Source organism: Nothobranchius furzeri, chromosome 3 (assembly GCF_043380555.1).
Source record: "Nothobranchius furzeri strain GRZ-AD chromosome 3, NfurGRZ-RIMD1, whole genome shotgun sequence".
In the NCBI taxonomy this organism is placed as follows: domain Eukaryota; kingdom Metazoa; phylum Chordata; class Actinopteri; order Cyprinodontiformes; family Nothobranchiidae; genus Nothobranchius; species Nothobranchius furzeri.
The window spans coordinates 75,862,370-75,876,645 of record NC_091743.1 but is presented as its reverse complement, the minus strand read 5'-3'; the positions used below and the strand labels follow the sequence as shown (position 1 = coordinate 75,876,645).

General features: G+C 41.3%; 1 protein-coding gene across 2 annotated transcripts in view; it reads right to left on the bottom strand.

The window, feature by feature from the left end:
• igsf21a (immunoglobin superfamily, member 21a) overlaps positions 1 to 13,831 on the bottom strand; it is a 352,933-nt gene extending 339,102 nt beyond the window's left edge. The window contains exon 1 of one of the 2 annotated variants that reach the window (XM_015958407.3): positions 13,421 to 13,831. In XM_015958407.3, coding sequence (XP_015813893.3) covers positions 13,421 to 13,559 — 139 coding nt within the window. In that variant the 5' untranslated portion in view covers positions 13,560 to 13,831. The remainder of the gene's footprint in view (positions 1 to 13,420) is intronic. The other variant, XM_070549546.1, reaches the window with a different exon arrangement.
• Between the last annotated feature and the right edge of the window lie 445 nt (positions 13,832 to 14,276).

The following is a 14,276-nucleotide window of genomic DNA, read 5'->3' as shown; positions in this document are numbered from 1 at the left end:
TCCATGAAAAACACAAAACTGAAGGAGATCTGCCATGTTAGAGTTAATAATGCTAACAGTTTGCTTCCACTAGCAAAGAAATGCTGTGCTTTCTCCTGGATGCTAAACCAACAACAGCCTTTCCTTTCATTAGCCAAGATGGGTGAGTCCATGAATACTAATTTACAGTGTGACACAGATCTGAGTGTTTATTTTTAATCTGAGCATTTCCTCATCTATTTGCTATTGACAGCTTATGCAGGAAAAACGCATAGAAGACTGTTTTCGTATTCTGCATACATGTGAAACTCAGGGTGAACAATCATTTAAAAAATTGGATTATTCATTTCTCATTGAACCTCTCCTTTAAATGATGAAACCAGTTCTCTTTGTAGACTCCTTTGAGTTAAGCAATTTCTTCAAACTTCAATTCAATTCAAGTCAAGTTTATTTTTATAGAGCTCCGGACGTCACGTGACTCTCAGAGAGTAGATGCCATCCATGTTGGCAGGCAACAATGGTAAACAAAATGAACGGGATAGGCTTGGATTTTACTCCGTCGGAGTTTACTTTACTTCACTTTAAAACCGAAGAAATTGTTTTATATAGTCAGAAATTAAATAGACTAAACATCTCCGACCCTTACCGTGTCCCTGGGATACTTTTTAAAAACGCCAGAAGCTATCGGAGCAGACGTGGCCAGGGAACGCCTTGGGATTCCCCCAGAGGAGCTGGCCCAAGTGGCTGGGGAGAGGGAAGTCTGGGCCTCTCGGCTTAGGCTACTGCCCCCGCAACCCGGCTCTGGATAAGCGGATGAAAATGGATGAATGGATGGACAAATAATTAAATAATAATTAATAATAATTTACATTTAAGAAGTTTAAATAGAGTGCTCTGCTGTTTGAATGTATAAACTGAATGCCAAGAGAAATCACTAGTTTGATTTTTTTTTTCCCGTGAATAAAATATATATGTTAGGCAGGAGCGTCTCAGGATCTGTCTCGGTGAGACAGATAATAGCAATCCAAAGTGCTTTTTATGTGTGATCTGACAATTGATCAACCATTGCTTAAAAATTAAATACAGCTTAGCCGATTAATTGCTGTGATCATAAAACACGTAAACGGCAGCACGCAGAAATCACGAGGCAACGTTTTACGTGATGTTTACTTGTTGCTATGAGTAATAAGACAGAAAAAGCCACGCCAAAATAAGTTTAGGAAGCCCACTAAGAATCGTAATAAAAGCATTTAAAATAAATACTTTATACAGTTGAGGACACATTGGTTTAAGTACCTGATATGAAGTGGTCACTGCATAAGTGAAAACCTTTACCCTCGGGATCCCACAGTTTAATTTTAGCCCGGTCACTAGCGCGTTTTTTTGCAATGATCCAACGTTTGTGGCGTTCCGGATCTTGGGGAATCCTGTAGCTGGCTCATCCCTTATCTCGTCCGCGTCTGTTCTGGCATCCTGGGGCAGAACAGGAATCTACCATATTTCTTGTTTGGGTTTTATGACAATAATGGGCCATTCCCATCTGTACCGGTTCGGCCCGGGCCGGGTAGCGTAGGTTGTTTACATATCTGGGTGTCCTGGTATTTTTCCGGGCCAACCAAGGCTCATTCTCAGCCCTCTTCTCGAGGGGGTCTGCTTCAGGCCGACCAGGGCCAACACACCCACTGCTGACAGCAAATTCACACCTTCCATTAGAGCAAGCCTCTGATTGGTGGGTAGAATCAGCCCACATGGGCTTAAGGCAAGGATGTGTGGAATCAACCGGGCCAGGCTGGGGCCGACTGGGGCTACCCGGCCCGGGCCGACCCGGTACAAATGGGAATGGCCCATAAAAAATAGCCTAGCTGTGGGCTTCTGCCTGCCAAGATGGCGCGGTTTCGATTTTAACTGTTGCAGCACAAAGAGGAATAGCAACAGTATTTTCATAATCTTTGACTTTCACATACACAAAAAACGAAGAAAAAAATCAGTTACATGTGTGAAACAATATTTTATCTCTCTCTCTCACAAACACACACACACCTACACACATACTTTTTCTGCACCCGCTTTGGTCTGTTCAGGGCCACAACAGGGAGGCTGGTCGAGGACTAGACACAGCCTAGACAGACCTGCCTGTCCATCACAGGGACACACAAGACAAATGACTGTACGGACCCTTTGAATGTTATTGTTTACATCCGTATAATGGTGCAAATCCTGGAGGGCAAAAGACCCTCTGTAGCCCCTATCCAGACCTGTAAACTAAGTAAAACCTAGATATGTAGATATTACTCTTTTAGATCATCCACAACATCTTTGTGCATATGATCAAAAAGTTTTATCTCAAAGCTGACGTTTAGCACGACGCGGTCAGTTCAGAAATAACTGATGAACTGTGGGGACGACAATCCTCAGAACTGGCTGCTAGTACTGGAATATATACAATTATTTGATTAACATGCCTGAACTTTACACAGCTGAAGCAACAAAGGTGTAACTGGATCTCTTCTGCATTGTGTGGGTAAATGTTGAAGGATAGCCATGACACAATTCGTCTTTGGAGATCAACAGATGCTTTGTTTATTTTGATGCTCAGTAAACAGAAACACAGAGTCAATGACATTAGAGGATGGGAAGAACTCAGGAGAGACAAAAAGTTTAATAATAAATAAATTATATATATATATATATATATATATATATATATATATATATATCTGTCATACCTGACAAGCTCAGTAAAAATAAAACCAATGCCATTGAAGGCTAAACACATTTTGTGTAAATACATAAAAAGAAATTAATCCGGTTACAAAGGGATAGAAATGATTAGAGTGGCTATGACCCTTCATGAGACTTTGGCTCTAACGAACTCTCTTCATGGCTGTTAACCATTGCCTTTAGCGTTTTTTTATTAGCTGGAAACCTGTAAAATGTCATGTTACTGTTTTGTCTATCTGTGCAGCCTAAATTGCTGCATGTCTTTGATTTTATATGGCTGTTATTTAGGTCAGTTTATTGACTACTAACAGATAATAACAACAGTGGTAAATGGAGATGTGCCGTCTTCTTGCCCACCAGCCAGAACCTGGAGGGCGGGGCCATGGGTGTGTTACGCGCCAAGGGATCTATACACACTCATTCAGGCTGTAAATCAATTTAAATTCATAAAGTTACACTTGTGAACTGTCAGAGAAAACCATAGAGGACTTGGAGAATGCTGGTTGGGAATCACCTCTCTTCAGTCCCATGTTCCTTTGAACACCCTAAGTCCAAAAAGCCTTTTAGTGCTTTGATTAATTCCAGATTACAAAACTCTCTGTGTGCTTTTTAAGTCTGCACATCAGTACATGACAGCCTAGATGATTTTTTGTATATTAAAGAGAAAATATACTTCAAAAATATTCTTCTACTGGGGCAGAAGGAAACCTCAAAGGCAATTTCAGGTCATTCTGATTTTTAATTGAAAGATGTTTCGTTTTTAGCACCACAGTCTATGAGCACAATGCTGGGTGAAGCACTTCGACAAAGGCTGTTGTTTCTGGGTCACCGCCTTGTTTCAAGTTTTAGTCTGGAATATTTATTACATTAAATGGGATTTCAAGGTGAAAGGACTTAAGGTATCAAAAGGTCAACAGAACAGTCTTCATACTGTAATTGATGATGATTGCTGAGGAGACAAATGGTGATTAGCAAAAAACAGTTTCTTAATTGCAGTTAGTATAGGGAGCCTAAGTCACGCCCATCTACTTCCGGACCACGGGTCCCCGGAAAAACGAAAAAAATTAATGCAAGTCAACGAGACTAAAAACGCTAGTTTCTAATTTAGCTTGTTATGTGCCATGGATTTCACATATGATGGCCGTGAATTATAAATACGCATTTTGATACCAAGAACTTGATTTTTTTCGAACAGGTGGAAACATTATTTTAGGTATTGTGTGAAAATAAGTCCAGGACAAATGTGCATCGTGAAAGTGACGTCATCAAACCAGACACAGAGAAAAACAAGAGGGAAAATGGCTGTAAGTTTATCAAACTTAAAATCCTTCCTTCAGGAGGAAAAAAACACCACAAATCTGGCCATTTGGTAAGTAGCAGTTATGCTAGAGGAGAAAAGATTCTGTGGTGACGTCACTCACACATGCGACATGCCGATATCTAATTTGTAGCATGCTAATTACAAACTTTTACAAGCTGATAAATCTCAAAGCACGTGACAGGCGTGGTCGAAACCCCCATCATTGCTTTTCATTTAAACTGCAGTACGTATGTGCGATCCAGGGTCTAAGGCATAGCGGATTAGAAAATAGCTCTTTTAGCCCCGTTTTTCATTCTTCCGGGGACCCATGAGCCGACTGGAAAGGGAGGAGACTTAGGCTCCCTATGATTTTCTTTTGTAACTTTTTTTTTTATCACAACTGCAATGGCCTAATTTTGTGAGCAATAATCAACTAAACATTAAGCTCAGATACATCTGTGGGATTTATATGAGAGAGTAGATATAAAGTGGATGCCTACTAACGTTTTCAACTCATTTTATTTATTTTAGTTGGTCTTAAAAAGCCTTTACTGTAAACCAAAGATGCACATAATCTAAATAAAGTAAAAGCATGTACATGTGCAAGACAGTAGGAAGAAATCCATACTTGGGCTGTATTGTACAAGGGCAGGAATCTAATTTTAGTTTTCTTGTGCAGAAAGGGTCTCAAACTCAAAAAATAAACAACAAATGTATGTATAGGATTATGTGTAGAAATTATGACAAAAACCAGAACATCTAAACAAATGTGGCTTTTAAATTAGTGGAGAATTATTGCATGTAACGGCTTAAGGCTGTACTGAGAGCTGACTGTGATTATTGATACTGTGGCATAACTGCAATCCATATCCCAGCCAGTTTCTGTCAACTTCCGAGCCCAGCCTTCAGAAGCAGACAGCCCCGCTGCACTAAAAATCCAACCCAGATCCAGTGTCTGTTTAATCTGTCAACACTGATATGAGACACCATCTGCAAGCCAACCTACAGAGCCACAACGTTTTATCAGACTCTTCTACAGATGGGTTTAAAATTAACTTTCACTGAAAGATTATATAAAAAATATATACCTTGTCCCAGATAGTTAGTCTGTTACATGCCGCATGTTGTTTATTTGCTGCTCTGTGGTTTTACTACTTGTAGCTGTTTGTTTCCTATAGGACTTGGTTTCTGCTCTTTTACTTAGATATAATAAAGCTGAAACCACATGTTTAACAAAAACACAATGATTGTTCGAGACCTTTTGCTCTATGAGTTTATCGTTAACAAGAGTTGCTTATCCGTCCACTTATTCCGTTAATGCTCAGATCCTCCTGAATCACCAGCCTTCCTAATCTACATAAACAAGAACACCTTCTACTTTGATGCACAGCTCTTTAAATAAACTGCAGCTTTTCTGACATGACTTTTTATCTGTTTTAATTTTCCCAAAAATAAAATATGTATACAGCATGTGTCCTAATGTCGGGAAAGAAATGAAGTTTACAGGAAATTTGTCACATGTAATTTATTCATTTGAAGAAAAGCATTTGTTCTAAAATAATTGCAGAGAACATCACTTTTCTGAAAATAAAATGTGTTGTTTGTATGGTTGTATATGCAAAATAAATAGTTTTTAAGCATTTAAAATGTGCTGATTTCTATTAGTTGCAGATCCATACGAAAGGCGGATATTAGTTGAAATACTAAGCCAACTCCTCTTTTCAGAGAAAGAGCTTCAAAAGCTGCTATTTGATTTAATTTCATTTCACTTTATGAACACTGTAATCTCTGGGTTTGATCTCTTAAAGAAATCTCTAAGGCTCTGCAAAGCAATTTCCCTAAACGGAACTGCAAATTTGACAGTAACACCACCTTGTGTCAACCGAGAAGCTTTGTGTAGGAGAACAAATGAAAAATTCCTTTAACATTACCGAAAGGCTGGACTCCCAAATAAAATGCATATTAAAAAAAAAAGTTCACCATTTGAACAAGAGGGATGTCCAGATCCAGATTCCTTTAATCAATAAATTGTTAAGAATAGAGTTTCCATTGATGACTTCTAGTCCATGGTTGTAAATCTACAATCCAAAATTAAAAGCTAAAGAAACCCACAAACTCAATTACTCATAACCCATAAATGACACACACACATACACACACTATAAAAAACGTAATTGAATTTATATATAAATTCAAAAAAGGTTTTTTTTATGTCCAGGGTGTTGCTTATGGTTAACGCTCCAATGTTTGACATAAGGACATATTTCCCGAAAACACATTTTTTTAATTCAATGATCCGTTGGCTACTTTAATCATGAAAATCATATTTTTCAACAATAAATATATTTTGCCTCATGCAATACTTGGATTCTCTTTTAGAGAACTAAAGACTTATATGGCATTCCATGCAGCAATTTTTTTATGTCGATAGTGGGGACGCATCAATCCTGGTAAAGAGGCAGAGGTCTTACACTCTTAGAATAAGATACATTGGAAAAACATTTTAAGTCACATTTTTTCCTGTCCTTTTTCAATAAAAAAAAAACCCAAAAATAGATTTACCATGATATGTGGCTCTATGCTTTAAAGTGCAGCATAAATGTCAGCTAAGTAAAATAATCCCCAATAAAAGTTATTTAAAAAAAATAATTATAGCAGAAAATTAATGCAAAATTGATGGTAGAGTCTCTAAATCAAAGTAACCAGAACAAGTTTATGTAAGATCAGTAAATGTTCCATAATGATGTTTCCTCTGCCATCTAAACCAGTAAATAACCAGTGATAGAAATGCAGGCTCCTTTTAAATTATTTGGCTAATGTCAGCAAAACGATTGAACTCTTTCATCTACAAAACCAGCTTTTCCTCGCCACCAGTTTAGCTTCAGATGTATCTATTTTTGCATGATATAATTAAAATGAGTGCTTGAATAAATATTTGAGTGTTCACGCACCCCTAGCGTCGCAGCGCTTTTCTGTGCCCACAGACTGTAGCGCTGGTTTCATCTTTGCACTGGGCTCCCATGAGCCTTCAGACCAAATGGTTTATGATCCTGGGGTATTATCACATCTGGTTGGTTACAGGACATCAACTGTCAGTGAAAACAGCAGCTAATGTTCTGTTGTGTGTGGGGATAATGCCTCGGGCGTTAAAAAACAGAAAATAAGAAAGTACTTTGAGCCGTTTCAGTGACAAACAACACAGGGCAAACGTCCCTCACCGAACTACAACTAATGACTGTTTGCTTCGCTCACATTTGATTAGAACCCAACTTTAGTTTTTTTCAGTTGTCTCAAGATTCTTTGTTTACTTGTCCTTGAGTTTAACTTGCAACTCTTTCAAGTTTGTAGGACAGTTCACCAATAAAACTGACATCAGCTCTTAAGTGCAACAATCAAACACTGTTAATAATACAATAGAAGAAACATCTGGGCATGCACCGATGGACTGGCATCAATAACAATCCAAAAACAATTTGTTCTTTTGATTTTTTTCAGCTGACGTTTGCATGAGTATTTTGAGTCACAAAACCTTTTTTTCTGAGCCTTCACGGCCTGTCTGTATTCCACAATGTTTTTTTTATTTATATATTTGTTCAAATGAAGAAACAGTTTTGTTGCATTTCCTCTTTTAGCGCACAAGGAATGGGACTCTAGACTTGAACCCTGGGGTATAATGAGCTAACTGTGATGGTAAATTCAGTTCAATTCAAAGATGCTTTATTAATCCCAGAGGGAAATTAGAGTTTCGGTACACACAATTCTGAGATCAGACATACATACATAGGCAGAGACACATGACAAGAATTGGTGACTGTGGTCATTCGTAACCCGAGTTGCGCTACCTTAATAGAGATCAGAGGGTTTATTTGAGGATTGGTTCAGGTGGAGGGAAAAAAGGCACTTCAGAGTTACCCTCCACAGAGAGGGCAGCTTTGCTATGCAAAAAACACCTCAGACAGAAACGCAACAGACTTCAGACATTACACAACATAAGTGTCCACTAGGTGGGGAGGTAGGGTTGGGGACTCTCCGCACATCAGTGCATGCAGCCACAATAAGCAGCGCTCTTCACCTCCGTTTGGACAGGGGAGGGAGGTAATTGGGTTAGAAAGCATAGTGACTCCTGGAAACGGTTCCACAGCCTTCACCGGTCACAGTCTCGCCCAGGCTGCGATAGGGAGACAGATTTGCCATGGCAACGGCAGTATTCAACTTTTCTTCCGAGGGGGAGTAATCACTTCAGCCTCACAGGCTCAAGGGCACCAGATTTTGGGGCCAGACAGAGATAATTTCCTCTCTGTCTTTAAGTTCTGTTGGTCTCCAACCCCTCTAGATCCAATAATGGCGTGAATTAATCTATTCCCAACCGTGCTGTCCCGTCAACTCGCTCCTTGATCGAATGAACCTTCTGTGCCAGAGCCTGAATCTCAGCCAAAGTTCCAAGCTTACGACTCATCTCGACAATTATGAGTTTGTGCGTTCACAGCATGGTGTAATCCATCCCTGAACTCCGGGATTGAGCCAATATTCCTTGAAGGCTCGTTAATTTTCCGGTAAGCGAGGTAACCGCTCAGGCCAAACAGCAGGAATCCCGACACCAACATCACGAATATCCAGATGTCTTCAGAATCCTCTACAGACAGTTGAGAGAGGCAGATCAGGTTCCACTGTTTCCAGGAGTCCATGATATACCCAGCTGGCTCTGTCCCAGTGGGGCAACTGGGAGCCCCTTCTCCCATTCTCATCATTGAAAAAATCTTGTCAATCGCGTTGAGAGACCAACTGACCAGGTCCATTTTTAATAATTTCCAGTTTCCAGAAAAAACGCAGAAGCGCCGTACACCCAAAGCCTTGGGATAAGATATGGAGCTGAGGAGTAAAAAAGCGTCTGTACTCTCCAAGAGCCGGAAGAAAGCCCAAAAAAATTTTGAATCCTAACTTCTTTAACAACTAAAGCCAACATATTTTGTGTGACATCACAGAAATAACATCCCAAAGGTTAAAAGTGGTGTTTCATAGCTTTCTTCTGTGCGATGTTGCATCTTGCAAATGCTTTACTTAGCATAGCTCTTGTGTTCTTTTGCCAAAGCAGTAAACTATTTTCCCAAAAATCTTGGTCTCACTGTTAAGTTGCCAGGCAACTACAGACTTCAGCATGGTTTTCTTTTCCTCTGACAGACTAAGACAAGCTGCCTCATTCCCCGACTGGTGTACAGCAAAACACCTGTGTGTTGTATAGTAAACTACTATAGATGACAGACTACTTTCTCTGTTTTAACATTTCGTGCTAGATAAACTCATGATCTCTTCTTCTATGTGAACTAAGAAGAGGTGTATGAACCAACAAAGACCATCTGTATATGTAAATAATCATAAGCAAGTCTATTTGAGACTGTTGGTGTAAAAATAGTGTAAAAACTGAAAGCAAAGTCATCTAAATAGCACACACAAAGTGTGTATGATGAATTCAGAATAACACTAGACTTTGGAGAACCACATTGTGCACATGCACAACAAGAATGCAGCACACTTGTGGGTTTAAAGATGAAGTTAAAGTCCCATTTGTCATCACACGCTGGTGAAATTACATCTCCCCATTTGACCCACCCCCGTGGGCAGCGATGAGCTGCAGACACGACTGTGCCAAGTTAAATAAAGAGTAAACACATTTGGTTAAAGCTCTAATACATTTGCTGTGGTCTCCAGTATAAATGAATGCATTGCGAGTCATTCTCAGTGATGAAAAAAGCTCTGGTGCTCCTGTTTCCGAAGGTAGAAGTTAGCCGTAGGAGTGGGGAGAAGAAAAAGGCCGGATTTGGAGTATTACTCATTGGTATTCATGATATTTGAACATATCACCTCTGATTGGCTAACAGCATTGCTACTCTTCTGCTGCCTGCATTTGCTCTAACAGGAACTTGACTTTACCACTGATTCTGCTTTGCAACACTGATGTTTGATCTCCACAAATAACACCAGCCTGAAGGAGTTCTGCTATATTGTGAAGCTGCTAATGCTAATGGTTACTATACTAGCCAAAATGTGCTCTACTCTCTCCTGGATGCTAAATCAACAACAGCCTTCCCAGTCACAAACCAAGATGGGTGATTTCATGAATGCTATTGTACAGTTTTATGTAGATCTGTGTGGCTTTTTCTAATATGACCGTTTCCCCGTCTATTTTCAATCATCAGCTATCCATCCATTTTCTTTCACTTATACGACGTTGGGTCATGGGGGCAGCAGCCTAAGTCAAGAGGCTGAGACTTCCCTTTCCCCAGCCACTTGGGCCGGCTCTTCCGGGAGAATCCCAAGGTGTTCCCTGGCCAGGTGAGAGACATAGTCCCTCCAGCCTGTCCTGGGTCTACCTTTAGGCCTTCTCCCGATTGGACGTGCCCAGAAAACCTCACCAGTGAGGCGCCCAGGAGGCATCCTAACCCAAGTCACCTCAACTGGCTCCTCTTGATGTGGAGGAGCAGCAAATCTACTCTGAGCCCCTCCCGGATGACCGATCTTCTCACCCAATCTCTAAGGGAGAGCCCAGCCCCTCTGTGGAGAAAACTCATTTCGGCCTCTTGTATCTACCCAAAGCTCAGCTTCGGCCTCTGGCTCAGCTCTCTCTTCACCACGACAGACCGGTAGAACGCCTGTATCACTGCAGATGAAGCAGCAATCCACCTATCGATCTCGTGCTCCAGTTTTCCCTCACTTGTGAACAAGACCCAAAGATACTTAAACTCCTCCACTCGGGGCAGGACCTCATCCCTGACTCAGAGAAGGCATTCTACCCATTTCCGAATCAAGACCATGTTCTCAGATTTAGAGGAGCTGATTCTCATCCTAGCTGCTTCACACTCAGCTGCGAACCGTTCCAGCAAAAGCTGAAGATCACGTTCTGATGAAGCCAACAGGACCACATCATCTGCAAAAAACAGAGACCTGCTCTTCAGGCCGCCAAAATGGATGTCCTCACCTTGGCTGTGCCTAGAAATTCTGTCCATAAAAGTTATGAACAGAATCTGTGACAAAGGGCAGCCTTGGCAGAGTCCAACTCTCACCAGAGACCACCACCACAGTCTGCCAGTCCAGTGGAACTGCCCCCGATGTCCACGCGATATTGCAGAGCCTTGTCAGCCAACACAGCCTATCGACTAACACAGAAAATACAGATAAGACATTTTTCATATTTTCATAGTCTGTGTGTAAACCTCAGAGTTACCGATTATATTTCAAAAATAACTAAAATGGTTTCTCAGTAAACTTTGTCTTGAACAGACAACATAAAAACAGACATTCTGAAAGATAATTGTTGGAGACATCTGCCAAAATGTGGTAAAGAAAAGAAAAAAGTGAGAAATATTCACTCAGTTCAAGATTATACAACTGAACTAACTGAAACTGCTTACCTATTGAAACACTGCAAACACTGACAAGTGGTTAAATCCCAGTCAGCACACATAGGTAGGCCCTATATGGAATATATATGGGCAAGCCATATGGGTCCTAACAGAGTCTGTCTGCGGTTTCCACTGTGGCCCCATGGGGGTTTGCCTAGAAAGATTTTTGCCCACATTGATAAATGGGCCCATTGATTAACAGGCCCTACATGGGGCTTCAGGGGGTTTGACTCAAAGACGGTGTTAGTAAGTATTGGGACATATATAAAAATAAGTATTGAAAGTAAAGACAACAAGAACTTCGGTAGTCACAAAAATACGTCCCAACCTAGATATGTGTTGCAAATGTTTGCACTGAAAAATGTATATACAAAAATAACTTCAGCGGGAGTAAACAAGGCAAGAATAAAACTACTGCAGCCTAAATGTACCCTGTAGTTAGAACAGTACAACGGCAACATGAGTCACAGTCAACAAAAAGCCTGAGATAAGCTTCTGAGTTCACCCAGCTACAGCTGTAGCCTCCGGGTGCAACTTTCACTCTAGCTGTGGCAGAAACCGGTTTCATTCTAAAATGAAAACTCCTCCATTTCTCAAAGTTTCACTAACATGAGTTGATGGGAAATTAAAAAATGCATGATTTTTCCAGATGGATGAGAGTGGCATCATTGCGCTTCCCAAAAACCCCTCCTGAAAGGAAACACCACACACACACACACACACACACACACACACACACACACACACACACACACACACACCTGAATTTACCATAAAACACATAGGCATGTCCAGATTATTTGAACCCATCCTTGCAGCATTTGTGAGTTTTGCAGGTGTTAAAAGTGACGTTTTACACTAATCAAAGTTAAGTCATTTGAAATCAGTGTGATTGCATCACTAATCCTCCAGTACACACACAGAGAGAGAGAGAGCACAGCACCTGTGAGCACTTCATTATTGTGTGAGCAGGAAAGTGCTGGAGACATTTTATCGTTCAACATCATGTCAAGCCTAACTGACATAATGATTTCCTATGTGGGTCAGGAAAGGTCAGGAAAACTTCAAAATAACTAAATCATTGGCTGCAGCGTAACAGATTAACAGGTCCGTTTGTGTGGCAGCAGGCTACTCTGGCGTTTGTGAACTGTCCTCTGAAGTCCTTCAAACATCACAGGGCTGCTGACACACAGGTGAGCTTCAGAGCAGGAGACCTGATTCCCTTTAATGCAATTCCTGCAGGTTATTCAAGCTAATAAAACCAGAACCAAAAAAGGAAATACGGTTCTGTCAAACTGTAACAAAACTATAGACATCAGCACTTTTTCTATAGTGAAAGTATTTTATTATTGTCTCTTACCTTCTCCGTGTGTAATTCTTCATGTGGGTTAAAAAATTACCACCCATCACGACAGATACAGCCATCGATGGGCTCTAAGGCTTTTAACCAAACATGTTAGCGGAGGACACGCGACACAGAGGACACCTCCGTGCCGCGCACTCACACTGGTGCACGCGCACTAATAAATAAATAAAATAATCTGCAGCGCTTTTTTTGTTTTTACAGGCAACAACTCTTGCAGCACCGGGCACAATCTGATGCGCAAAATACGCAAAACCTCTTGAGCGCGCTTCAGAATTAGATGATAGCGCAGATGTCTGAAGACCTTATGCATGACACTGTCTGCCTTTTTTTAATTTATTTATTTTTTACTCTCATCGACACGCTTCATAGCGTGGGACTGAGCCCAGTCCCGCCGTTACTCGGTATTCACCGGGGTGCCACCACTTTGGTTTGCGAGGACGGAGGAAAGTTGACTCGAGGTGTCACCGATCGACTCCATCCGATAGTCCAGTTGATGGTCAGCTGGTGGCTCTATACCCCCCCCCCCCCCCCCCCACACACACACACACACACAAATCCCTCAAGCTGGTTGATGATTTAGACTTTTAAAATCATAGCCTGGGAGGGGTGGTGCGAGGCTCCCCCGGTGAGAGAAATGCATGGCAGGGTCAGACTTACCCACAGCTAAATCCAGGAGATCTGCGCACAGGAGCAAGCACAACGAGAAGACGGTCATCTTTCCCTTAATTTGCGGTAAATCCCAAACTCCATCTGCGTTCACATGCTCTCCGGGTCTCGGCTGCGTAATCCCCACCATTCCAGAGGTGTGCGATTGAAAGGTGCCCCTGAAGTGTTCATGATGCGGCTCAAGTCTAAGTGGAGAAATCGGAGAAGTTGACTATGAATGCAGCATTCAGAGCGGCGAAAATCGAGCATCAGTTTAGGAAGAGGGGAGGAGAAATACGCGTTTACGCAGTGTTTCTCTCCAGTTGAAACAATAGAGAACCGCACTGAGCCGCGGAGCGACAAGCTCTGGAAAAAACAGCTTTGAATGAAAACGTCTCTCTCTCTCTCTCTCTCTCTCTCTCTCTCTCTCTCTCTCTCTCTCTCTCTCTCTCTCTCTCTCTCTCTCTTCCTCCCTCCCTCCTCTCCCCTCGCCCTCCAGACAGACGCGCAGTCATTCCAGATCACTCGCTCTTAAATTTCACACAATTTCCCTTAATCTATATCTGTGTTCAGACTCTTCTAATTGTGCCCATTATGCGGATTTATCTCCGTAGGATTTTTATTCCTCTTTAAAAACGCACAGTATCACACAGCCTATAGCTTATATAGGTACAATTACATAAAGGAGTCACCAGCTGTGCGGCTGCAACTGTCGTTATTCATCGTGATAAAAACTCGTGCTTTAGTTCAAATTAGACTTTATCCGTCCCTATATAAGCAACTGGTTTACGTTTTATTTGCCCCACCCCAAAACACACACACACACACACACACACAAAGTGGATAAATTATACATAAAATATAACCA